At 42.2% G+C, this 12,590-nt stretch overlaps 1 protein-coding gene and 1 long non-coding RNA gene across 4 annotated transcripts in view; one reads left to right on the top strand and one right to left on the bottom strand.

Moving 5' to 3' along the window:
• LOC128013818 (hydroperoxide isomerase ALOXE3) overlaps positions 1-12,590 on the bottom strand; it is a 50,162-nt gene that overhangs the window by 17,455 nt on the left and 20,117 nt on the right. The window contains exons 11-13 of the mRNA XM_052596991.1: positions 4,621-4,707; positions 4,129-4,298; positions 2,547-2,668 (exon numbers count right to left, since the gene is read on the bottom strand). Coding sequence (XP_052452951.1) covers positions 2,547-2,668; positions 4,129-4,298; positions 4,621-4,707 — 379 coding nt within the window. The remainder of the gene's footprint in view (positions 1-2,546; positions 2,669-4,128; positions 4,299-4,620; positions 4,708-12,590) is intronic.
• On the top strand, positions 4,714-10,958 carry LOC128013820 (uncharacterized). 3 transcript variants are annotated; one of them, XR_008183415.1, is made up of 3 exons: positions 4,714-5,281; positions 5,382-8,061; positions 8,262-10,958. It is a non-coding gene; the product is annotated as an uncharacterized LOC128013820 (long non-coding RNA). The 3 variants fall into 3 exon arrangements; XR_008183417.1 differs by lacking the exon at positions 4,714-5,281 and having other exon boundaries at positions 5,324-8,061; positions 8,262-8,311; positions 8,537-10,958; XR_008183416.1 differs by lacking the exon at positions 4,714-5,281 and having other exon boundaries at positions 5,324-8,061; positions 8,262-8,311; positions 8,412-10,958.

The raw sequence follows: 12,590 nt of genomic DNA, 5'->3' as shown, positions 1-12,590 counted from the left end.
ACATCCCCAGTTGATGATTTAAACCAGTGGTTTTCAACCTGTGGTGGTATTGCAGGTGGGCCGCCAATTATTTTCTGTTCATTTCCAGTCCATTCTAGGGCTGTGCGATTAAAAGAAAACGTTCTAAAATCACGATTTGAGCGTGCGCATATGCCTAACTCCAGGTTCACACACTGTCTGTGATGCGCCTTTTTTCTGAGCCAATGTTGACGGATCAGAGCGTTCTCACTGCGGTAAAAGGCTAGAAATAAAAACGTGCAAAAATTAATGTCTAACACATGAGCATAGAGTGAATTTGTTAGTGAACAGGATGCAGTTTAAGTGAGAGGAGACACGTTTTAAGTGTGCACATTCTCTCCTCGCAAAGCAGCGTGTATCTGAGCAAGCACGACCGGTTTTGTGACAGAGCAAAGGAAATCTGCTGCGAACAGAGAGATTCGCACTCGTGCATTATTTTAATGTGCTTTCGCGTTATATTTATGCGCTCTCACTGCTGACCGCATACACATACTGTATACACACTGCAAACACCTGAGGCACCACTACAATTAATGAGCTCTATGAACAATCCATGGCAAAAAAGAAAAAAAAGTCCCTGTATACAGGATTTTTTTTTATTTTATTTTTTTTGCCACAAGTCTATACATTTTTTTACATCTTCACTATAGTGATAATTTTGACTTATGTCTGTTCTAGAGATGTTACAACTTTTTGATAAAGCTCTAATTGGTTTTCTTTTGGAAATATGTTTCAAGTTAATCCTGAATGCATTTATGACTGTAAAAGCACAATTGCAAAATTGATCAAAAAAATTGCGATAGATTTTTTATTTTTTTTTGTCCATATCGCACAGCCCTAGTTTATTCAATAAATATAGTTTAAAATCTAGCTTCTGAGTACTAAGTTATTAACCCAACAATAGCGGGGTCAGTTAATTTTTTTGAAGTGGGCCGCGCAAACATATGTGTTTGGTTGTGTGGGCCGCGAGTTGAAAAAGGTTGGGAACCACTGATTTAAACCATGCTAGTGCAATTCCACTATTGCCAACATAATTTTCAAGTCTATTTAAAAGGATGTTGTGGTCAATAGTGTCAAATGCAGCACTGAGATTGAGTAACACTAATAGAGAGATCTAACCACGATCGGATGATAAGAGCAAATCATTTGTGACTCTAATGAGAGCTGTCTCGGTACTATGGTACGGTCTAAATCCTGACTGAAAATCCTCGCAGATATCATTTCTTTCTAAAAAGGAACATATGTCAGGAAGTGGTTGCAGGGAGGCAGGCGGAGACAACGCTGAACATACCATACTCAGGTTTAATGGGAATTAAACTGAGAACAGGACAGGCAGCAACACACTCTACATACAACGACGTTTAGAACTGACAAAGAACAAGGAAACACACAGGGCTTAAATACACACAGAGAACAGTTCAGGGTAACGAGACACAGCTGGGACAAATGAACTAATAATGACAGTAATGAACAAGACAGGTGACCGGGATGAAATCAAAGAAACACGTGGGCAAACATAACTTGAACAAAACACTAAACGTGACAACATAATTGTGAAGATACTGCCTTTTTTAGTATCTTTGACAGAAAAGGTAGATTGGAGATCGGCCTGTAATTGACTAATTCTGTAGGATCAAGTTGTGGTTTTTTAACAAGCTGTTTAATCATAGCCAGCTTAAAAGCTTTTGGTACGTATCCTAATGACAAAGATGAATTAATGATATTAAGAAGAGGATCTACGACCTTAGGAAGCATTTCTTTCATTAGCTTAGTTGGTATATGGTCTAACTTACATGTTGTCGGTTCAGATGATTTAACGAATTTAGATAAGTCTTCCTCTCCTATAGCAATGAATGAATCGAATTTTTAGTCACGGAGACTACAATGGACTGCCTGATGCAATACTGTAGTAGACGGTTGCATAGTTATAATTTTCTCCCTGATATTATCAATCTTGTAAGTAAAGAAGTTCATAAAGTCATTACTGCTGTGCAGCATGGTAACGTCTGGGTTAGGAGTTTTATTTTTTGTTAGTTTTGACACCGTTTCAAATAAATACCTAGGGTTTTGTTTATTTTCTTCGAAAAGGGTTGAAAAATAAGCAGAACTAGCTTTGAATGCCTCTCTGTATGAAATTGTGCTCTCTTTCCATGCAATGCGAAATACCTCTAGTTTTGTTTTCTTCTAGTCGCGCTCCATTTTTCTGGCTGCTCTCTTAAGGGCCTGAGTGTGCTCATTGTACCACAGCGTTGGACTATTTTCTTTAATCTTCTTTAAGTGCAAAGGAGCAACTGTGTCTAAAGTGCTGGAAAAGAGAGAGTTTAAAGTTTCTAAAGTTTAAAGTTTCACAGCACTAAATCTTATGCTGTGCAAATACTGATCTGAACACGCACTCAAAAAAGAAAAGAAACCTTTGTTGGATTAAATGTCCTAATATGGCAACAATTCCTTATTAGTCTAGACACATTTTTATTCCACCAGAAATCACACTTGCAGCATATTCAAATGCAACAGCCCTGATAACAGACCTGAGGAATCTCTTCCCAGGAAGCCATTGGTGAATATCTCACTGATCCAACACTGCAGCTCTGTGTCCTTCTTCACGTCTGCATCATGTTGATAGTAGTGTGACAAGAAAGCTGCAACAAACCTGTAAGCAACCTCACAGTCAGATGTTTTCCGGGTTTACATATTTACAGCTTTACCTTTTTTGTAGATTTGCTTTGCATTTATTTCTTAAAGGGTACATATCATGCTTTTAAATCGTTCCTTTTTACATATAAATCATACATTTGGGGTCTATATAAAGCGGAACTGCAATGCTTGGGTCTGAATTCATCATTATTATAGCTCCACAGGTCTCCTTTTCTACCCCCTTTCTGATGTGCGTCTGAGATCAACTCGTTTTGGTGCGTTCTCTTTAAATCCAATAGAGACACTTGATACCCCGCCCTCTCTCCAGGTTGCAGAGGTTCAACTCCACCCCGTTCGGCCATTTTTGTAGTTTGATAGCAGAGATATGATCCTCAAGAAACTGGTCTTCCGACCTTTTACCACCGTGTCGATTTATTTTGATTAATATGTGTGAGGGGGAGAGAGCACGACAGTGCCTAGTTTGGAGATGGTGAATTCTTGTTTACACTTTCGCCTGACGCACGCGTGCGACAGTGTCTCTCTCTCATGCGTCCTGTTACAAGCTCGGCAGTTCACAGATGTGGGTTTCCGTGAAAAATAAAACTCAACCAGGCACTTTGAAGAGGTTCTGGTGCTTGGAGACGGTGTAATGAAGCGTGTGGGTTACTACATCCAACAACCCAACATTTGGACTTACTCTCTCGTAACTTTTGCATCCTCGAACTTGGACTACAAAATCGCAGCTAGAAATCATAATGGCGGTTTGCTCGAAGTGTTGGGCCGGAAGTCAGTGTCCTGACGCAGCGCGTCTGTGTTGTACGTCACACGCATCACACACATGACCAGCTTTAGCCAATAGTGAGCCTACGTGGTGACGTGCAACACAGACGCACTACACTATTATACTACGTAAACTCACTCAAGGCTCAGAGAGAAGGAAACGAATAGTGGAATTAAGTCGTTATTTTTGTTTGTTTTTGCGCACGAAAAGTATTCTCGTCGCTTGATAAACTTAAGATGGAGCCACTGTAGTCACTTGGACTATATTAACGATCTCTTTGATAACTTTTCTGACCCAGCAAGATTCATTCCCTCTGAAAGCCTATGGAGGAGTGAGACAGCTCTCAGATTTCATAAAAAATATCCTAAATTGTGTTCCGAAGATTAACGAAGCTCTTACGGGGTTGGAACAACATGAGGGTGAGTAATTACTGACAGAATTATCAAATTTGGGTGAACTATCCCTTTAACTCTCATGCCATGTATCTCTCTTATTTGGAGGATGAGTAAAATTGATTGCTTTTCAAAAATATGTAGTCACATGACCACTCTCCCCTATTTGTTGAAATTTGAATCAGAAATTCCACCAGGATGTATTAGTCAGCCCTAAAAACTAGGCGTATTATGTACCACATACACTAGAACGCATAATGCCTATCAATAAAACACTGGACTAAACTCCACTGGTAGTCTTACTTGTTGATGATATCCCACAGTTTTATCCCATCATCTCTGTAGTAGTAGTGGGGCACAGTCTCCAGGCCTCTCTCAGATATGTTATTGGGAAGACAGAGGGCGCTGTAGGTCAGGGCGGCAGTAGCACGCTTCATCAACTTTACCAATGACTCTCCACCTACTCCTGCATACTAAGAGTAGTATCATTAACGGAGAGAAGACGTGACATAAAGTTAGGTTAATGGCTACTGTATAAACTAAGTTCTGTCACCACAAATCCCATAATAATTTCCCTCAAATTTAAATAAGATTTTTTTTTTTTTTAGTAAAATAGTAGATTGTTCAAGAAGTCAGGTCATCACACATAACATTTAAGAGCCATTATGTTTTTTTTTTTACAATCTTACAAGATACGTTTGCAGGTTCATAGGGTAGTGAACGGAATACAACAAAAAGTGTATTGGATTACAATTGAAGACCTTTAGTGCCTCTTTAACCATGACATATGCATACCTTTGTAATGGCCCCATCCTCGGATATCAGCTGACTCCGGGCCATGACGTTGATCTGGAGCGTGTATCGGATATGGGGAAAGAGGAGCTACGGAAGGAAAGAGGGTGACTATTATTTACTTTTTCATTATTTTTTATCTTAAAAAGGTGCTCTAAGTGATCTCACGTGCTTTTTAGGCCAAAACATTTTTTGTCACATACAGCAAACATCTCCTCACTATCCACTAGCTGCCTGTGCCCTGAACACACTGTAAAAAACGCTGTCTCTGGAGACACCCCAGGCTCCACAAACGGCAACAAAAACAAACTGGTCTTACCCGCACTGCCGCACCATGAAATATAACAAACAGTGTTCCAGCTAATAACCAACAAGAAAGATTTGGGGGTGGGGTTTGGGGGGTTAGTGCGCGGATGAGGAGGAGGGAGGGTCTAGCTAGCCTCCATTTTGTTTGACAAAAGTTTTTAATGTCAACAAGAAGTGACGTCACCCAGGATCACGTTGAGAACCTTTAAGTTGAGGTTAGGTAAGTTGTTTTTGGGACGTGTTGGGATGGCATCTTTCCCAAACGGGGGAGAGTCACTGCCACCTGTGTGTCTGCATAATGGAGTCAAGTGTGTCCCTGCGTAATGGAGTCAAGTGTATGCCTGCGTAATGGAGTCAGGTGTGTCCCTGCGTAATGGAGTCGGGTGTGTCCCTGCGTAATGGAGTCAGGTGTGTCCCTGCGTAATGGAGTCAGATGTGTCCCTGCGTAATGGAGTCAGGTGTGTCCCTGCGTAATGGAGTCAGGTGTGTCCCTGCGTAATTGAGTCAGATGTGTCCCTGCGTAATGGAGTCAGGTGTGTCCCTGCGTAATGGAGTCAGGTGTGTCCCTGCGTAATGGAGTCAGGTGTGTCCCTGCGTAATGGAGTCAGGTGTGTCCCTGCGTAATGGAGTGAAGTGTGTCTCTGCGTAATGGAGTCAGGTGTGTCCCTGCGTAATGGAGTCAGGTGTGTCCCTGCGTAATGTAGTCAGGTGTGTCCCTGCGTAATGGAGTCAGGTGTGTCCCTCCGTAATGGAGTCAGGTGTGTCCCTGCGTAATGGAGTCAGATGTGTTCCTGCGTAATGGAGTCAATTGTGTCTCTGCGTAATGGAGTCAGGTGTGTCCCTGCGTAATGGAGTCAGGGGTGTCCCTGCGTAGGGCTGGGTATTGTTCAAAATCTTTCGATCCGGTGCCAATTTCGATACCTCAGTTTCGATACCGGTTCCTAACGATACTTTTTTCGATACCATATGTTTTGAAATCCATTTCAACATCAGCACAAATACATTAAACACAAAACTTTTATTTTTCACCTTAAATAAAACAAATTCTGGTAACACTTCACACTCAGGATAACATTATTAATACAACTGGTTGTGCTTTTTGGATAGGGGTGTGCTATTCAGCGGCGGACTGGGACCAAAAAGTTGCCCAGGCTTTCTGGCCCACAGCAGCCCACCACATCATAACGCAAACGGCCCTGTTTTTATGTAATTTATTAATTTTATATTTAAGTAAACAGTTTGGGGATTTTAACCAATAGGACAACTGATCCTCCATTGAAAAAAAAGAACAACAGCTGTTCATTTAGCGACTCCAAGTGAGCGATACTCATCAAGACACAAACATTCTTCTAGAACTCACTCTTTGCATTCAGTTAGCAGATCCATGCAAATCATGCATGAAATAGACTCAAACAATAGCTTTATGTGCTTTACAGATGAACTTGAAGTCTTTATTCATTCGAGATGTTCAATAATAGCTCATCTTTGACTCGGTAATACAAGTTCATGATCAGATTAGTGAACCCATGGTTCTTTTGAGTCAATGTTTCAAAATAATAATTTATTTTGTTTAACGAAACCAGTGTTTCACAAATAGATCTGAGGTGCAGGGCTCGCAAAATCCTTAGCCCCACCTCCTGGGACTATTGTGTTTTCCAGTCCGATGGGCTATCGTGAAGTGATGTAAAATTCCTTAACTTCACTTGCTTCGTGTTGTTCACTCGCTTGAAGGGGTGAAACGGATCATAGCCGATCGTTTGCATTTGTTTCTAAATATTGCTGATTCAAGCGTTTTAAACAATTCACGTGCGTTCAGAGCTTGCGCTCACTCATTCAAAGCACGCGCTGTGAGCAGCATTTCAGACAATGCGCGTAGAGAGAATGAATTCATCTTTTGAGTATCGAAATTTGCTGTACCGGATAAATCTGTCTCTCTCTCTCTGTTTTTTAGACGACGTGAAAGGGGGCGTTTCAAGATACGCAATAGAGTAGACCAAACTAAACAGGGAGGGAGGGCAAAACACTCATCCAAACAAATGCATCATTAACACCGGATTTGGTTGCAATACTATTATTGCATATGTTGCACATTGCTGACTCGGCATGACTTTAATAAAGTGTAGCCGGAAACGTTTTGAGAAAAAACAACTACAGTTGTGTTGTGTGACTGCGAGTTTTTTCAGAGATCCTCCCCGTCCCGTCACGTGGTGGTGGACAGCCAATCACGGCGAATTTGGGTCCTTACATGCACGTATGCTACAAGCTCACACAGACACAGCCGCTTGGCAAAAAAAAAAAAAAAGAAAAGAAAAACGGCCGCTTGGCTTTTGGAACCGAAATTTGGCACCGAAAGATAAATAATTTTTCGATATTCATAGTATCGAAGTTTTTCGTTCGATACCATAAAGGCATCGAAGTTCGGTACCCAGCCCTATCCCTGCGTAATGGAGTCAGGGGTGTCCCTGCGTAATGGAGTCAAGTGTGTCCCTGCGTAATGGAGTCAGATGTGTTCCTGCGTAATGGAGTCAGATGTGTTCCTGCGTAATGGAGTCAGGTGTGTTCCTGCATAATGGAGTCAGGTGTGTCCCTGCGTAATGGAGTCAGGTGTGTTCCTGCATAATGGAGTCAGATGTGTTCCTGTGTAATGTAAAACATCCACGTTTGTATCGCCTGTAGGCTACTACAGGGTTCATTTGCAAAACATAAATATAAGAAACTTATCCAAGATTATTATGAAGATGATTAGCCTAATATTACTTAAATTATGATTGCAAATGCCTTTATTTTAATGTATTTCTATCCGCCGGGACGATATTATTGACGTCATTACGTGATGACGTAAAAGAACTGGTGAACCGTTTTTTTGAACAGGTTCATTGAAACGAACTGTACGAAAGAACTGGTTCGCGGAAAAGAACCGAACTTCCCATCACTAATGCCTGCGTAATTGAGTCAGGTGTGTCCCTGCGTAATGGAGTCAGATGTGTTCCTGCGTAATGGAGTCAGGTGTGTCTCTGCGTAATGGAGTCAAGTGTATGCCTGCGTAATGGAGCCAAGTGTGTCCTTGCGTAATGGAGTCAGGTGTGTGGAAGTTCCCTGCGTAATGGAGTCAGGTGTGTCCCTGCGTAATGGAGTCAGGTGTGTCCCTGCGTAATGGAGTCAGGTGTGTCCCTGCGTAATGGTGTCAGGGGTGTCCCTGCGTAATGGAGTCAGTGGTGTCCCTGCGTAATGGAGTCAGTGGTGTCCCTGCGTAATGGAGTCAGGGGTGTCCCTGCGTAATGGAGTCAGGGGTGTCCCTGCGTAATGGAGTCAGGTGTGTCCCTGCGTAATGGAGTCAGGTGTGTCCCTGCGTAATGGTGTCAGGGGTGTCCCTGCGTAATGGAGTCAGGTGTGTCCCTGCGTAATGGTGTCAGGGGTGTCCCTGCGTAATGGAGTCAGTGGTGTCCCTGCGTAATGGAGTCAGTGGTGTCCCTGCGTAATGGAGTCAGTGGTGTCCCTGCGTAATGGAGTCAGGGGTGTCCCTGCGTAATGGAGTCAGGTGTGTCCCTGCGTAATGGAGTCAGGTGTGTCCCTGCGTAATGGTGTCAGGGGTGTCCCTGCATAATGGAGTCAGGTGTGTCCCTGCGTAATGGTGTCAGGGGTGTCCCTGCGTAATGGAGTCAGTGGTGTCCCTGTGTAATGGAGTCAGTGGTGTCCCTGCGTAATGGAGTCAGGTGTGTCCCTGCGTAATGGAGTCAGGTGTGTCCCTGCGTAATGGAGTCAGGTGTGTTCCTGCGTAATGGAGTCAGGGGTGTCCCTGCGTAATGGAGTCAGGTGTGTCCCTGCGTTCCTGCGTAATGGAGTCAGGTGTGTCTCTACGTAATGGAGTCAGGGGTGTCCCTGCGTAATGGAGTCAGGTGTGTCCCTGCGTAATGGAGTCAGGGGTGTCCCTGCGTAATGGAGTCAGGGGTGTCCCTGCGTAATGGAGTCAGGTGTGTTCCTGCGTAATGGAGTCAGGTGTGTCCCTGCGTTCCTGCGTAATGGAGTCAGGTGTGTCCCTGCGTAATGGAGTCAAGTGTGTCCTTGCGTAATGGAGTCAGGTGTGTGGAGTGTCCCTGCGTAATGGAGTCAAGTGTGTCCCTGCGTAATGGAGTCAGATGTGTTCCTGCGTAATGGAGTCAGGTGTGTCCCTGCGTAATGGAGTCAGGTGTGTTCCTGCGTAATGGAGTCAGGGGTGTCCCTGCGTAATGGAGTCAGATGTGTCCCTGCGTAATGGAGTCAGGTGTGTCCCTGCGTAATGGAGTCAGGTGTGTCCCTGCGTAATGGAGTCAGGTGTGTCCCTGCGTAATGGAGTCAGGTGTGTCCCTGCGTAATGGAGTCAGGTGTGTCCCTGCGTAATGGAGTCAGGTGTGTCCCTGCGTAATGGAGTCAGGGGTGTCCCTGTGTAATGGAGTCAGGTGTGTACCTGTGTAATGGAGTCAGGTGTGTACCTGCGTAATGGAGTCAGGTGTGTACCTGCGTAATGGAGTCAGGTGTGTCCCTGCGTAATGGAGTCAGGTGTGTACCTGCGTAATGGAGTCAGGTGTGTACCTGCGTAATGGAGTCAGGTGTGTCCCTGCGTAATGGAGTCAGGGGTGTCCCTGTGTAATGGAGTCAGGTGTGTACCTGTGTAATGGAGTCAGGTGTGTCCCTGCGTAATGGAGTCAGGTGTGTACCTGCGTAATGGAGTCAGGTGTGTCCCTGCGTAATGGAGTCAGGGGTGTCCCTGTGTAATGGAGTCAGGGGTGTCCCTGCGTAATGGAGTCAAGTGTGTTCCTGCGTAATGGAGTCAGGTGTGTCTCTGTGTATTAGAGTCAATTGTGTCTCTGCGTAATGGAGTCAAGTGTGTCTAGGGATGGGTACCGAAACCCGGTATTAAACGGGCCCCGGGGCTGAATTTTGAAAGACCGCTGTATCAATAAGCTCGGACGTTAACGGTTCTGCTGTCGGTACTGGAGAAATTAAAAAAATACACATACTATTTATTATTGCTATAAAGACCTTATTTTATTTTGTATTTATTTTTTATCTCGCCAGCCATTTCTATGTATAATAATATTAAATCATTTGTCTGTAATGCATTTTTGGTATTGCGGCCCGAGAGAGAGAGACAAGCCACAGCGCGCTGCGCGCACAACACGACAGCACTGTAATGAGCGACGTGTGGTTACACTTTAGATCTGTGATATTAGTCTGATTTTATTTTAGATTTCAGCTTCCAAAGATTCTAAAAATTATATATTGAGGTAAAACCATTAAAAACTATAAGCCACATTCTGTCTAGCGCAACTTCCTTCCCTTCACAGCAGTAGCCTATTTCATTAATCCCTAAAACTCAAACTTAACGACAGAATCAGCACGTTCGGTGAGTGTTGTAAAATGCAGTTGCTAAATTGCGGGATGGTTTAATAATAAAAAGAGCTATAAAAAGCACACAGATCTGTGCAAGAGATGTAATTCACAAGGCGGCACGCGCTCCTAAACAGACCGCAACGAGACAAGCAACTTTGGGTTTCATGTGTGCGTCTAAATCAAATGTACACAAAAAATATGTCAAAATGACCGGCTTGGAGATCAACTCAAACACCTTTTATGTCTTAAATGGACGTAGTTATGGAAATGTTTGGGAGAAAATATGGTGCAGCATCAGTTTCAGATCAGCACTCGGTCTTAAAGGGGCCGCAGTCTAATAAACATGACAAAATAACTGCAAATCAAACAACAAATGGCAAAGAGAAAATCACTCACAGGTCTTGAATAAATAACTTCAGCTTTAATAAACATTAATCCACCTATGATAAACTATGCAGTGTTATTTTACATTTGATTACTTTATTAGATTTATTTTAAGACCATACCTGAACAGTAATGTTAGTAGACCTTACAAAGCACTGTGTAGGCCTATATAATGTGTATCTTTGTTTAATAGTTCATCTTTTGTTTATCTATTGTTTATCTTTGTAAAAAAATATATATATATACAGTATTGTTCAAAATATTAGCAGTACAATGTGACTAACCAGAATAATCAAGGTTTTTAGTATATTTTTTATTGCTACGTGGCAAACAAGTTACCAGTAGGTTCAGTAGATTCTCAGAAAACAAACAAGACCCAGCATTCATGATATGCACGCTCTTAAGGCTGTGCAATTGGGCAATTAGTTGAAAGGGGTGTGTTCAAAAAAATAGCAGTGTCTACCTTTGACTGTACAAACTCAAAACTATTTTGTACAAACATTTTTTTTTTCTGGGATTTAGCAATCCTGTGAATCACTAAACTAATATTTAGTTGTATGACCACAGTTTTTTAAAACTGCTTGACATCTGTGTGGCATGGAGTCAACCAACTTGTGGCACCTCTCAGCTGTTATTCCACTCCATGATTCTTTAACAACATTCCACAATTCATTCACATTTCTTGGTTTTGCTTCAGAAACAGCATTTTTGATATCACCCCACAAGTTCTCAATTGGATTAAGGTCTGGAGATTGGGCTGGCCACTCCATAACATTAATTATCATGATGCTTGCACCTCCATGCTTCACTGTCTTCACTGTGTACTGTGGCTTGAATTCAGAGTTTGGGGGTCGTCTCACAAACTGCCTGTGGCCCTTTGACCCAAAAAGAACAATTTTACTCTCATCAGTCCACAAAATGTTCCTCCATTTCTCTTTAGGCCAGTTGATGTGTTCTTTGGCAAATTGTAACCTCTTCTGCACATGCCTTTTTTTTAACAGAGGGACTTTGCGGGGGATTCTTGAAAATAGATTAGCTTCACACAGACGTCTTCTAACTGTCACAGTACTTACAGGTAACTCCAGACTGTCTTTGATCATCCTGGAGGTGATCATTGGCTGAGCCTTTGCCATTCTGGTTATTCTTCTATCCATTTTGATGGTTGTCTTCCGTTTTCTTCCACGTCTCTCTGGTTTTGCTCTCCATTTTAAGGCATTGGAGATCATTTTAGCTGAACAGCCTATCATTTTTTGCACCTCTTTATAGGTTTTCCCCTCTCTAATCAACTTTTTAATCAAAGTACGCTGTTCTTCTGAACAATGTCTTGAACGACCCATTTTCCTCAGCTTTCAAATGCATGTTCAACAAGTGTTGGCTTCATCCTTAAATAGGGGCCACCTGATTCACACCTGTTTCTTCACAAAATTGATGACCTCAGTGATTGAATGCCACACTGCTATTTTTTTGAACACACCCCTTTCAACTAATTCAACTAATTGCCCAATTGCACAGCCTTAAGAGCGTGCATATCATGAATGCTGGGTCTCATTTGTTTTCTGACAATCTACTGAACCTACTGGTAACTTGTTTGCCACGTAGCAATAAAAAAATATACGAAAAACCTTGATTATTCTGGTTAGTCACATTGTACTGCTATTATTTTGAACAATACTGTATATATATATATATATATATATATATATATATATATATATATATATATATAAATATGTATATATGTATATGTATATATGTATATATGTATATGTATATATATATATATATATATATATATACAGTATTGTTCAAAATAATAGCAGTACAATGTGACTAACCAGAATGTAACCAGCTGTAGACGGCAACATCAAAATGGCGGAAATGGCGGAGTGAGCAACACGCGTGTCAGGTGTAGT

This window comes from Carassius gibelio, chromosome B25, assembly GCF_023724105.1.
Source record: "Carassius gibelio isolate Cgi1373 ecotype wild population from Czech Republic chromosome B25, carGib1.2-hapl.c, whole genome shotgun sequence".
Taxonomy (NCBI): Eukaryota; Metazoa; Chordata; class Actinopteri; order Cypriniformes; family Cyprinidae; genus Carassius; species Carassius gibelio.
The sequence above is the reverse complement of the archived record's forward strand: the minus strand, read 5'-3'. Positions and strand labels throughout refer to the sequence as shown.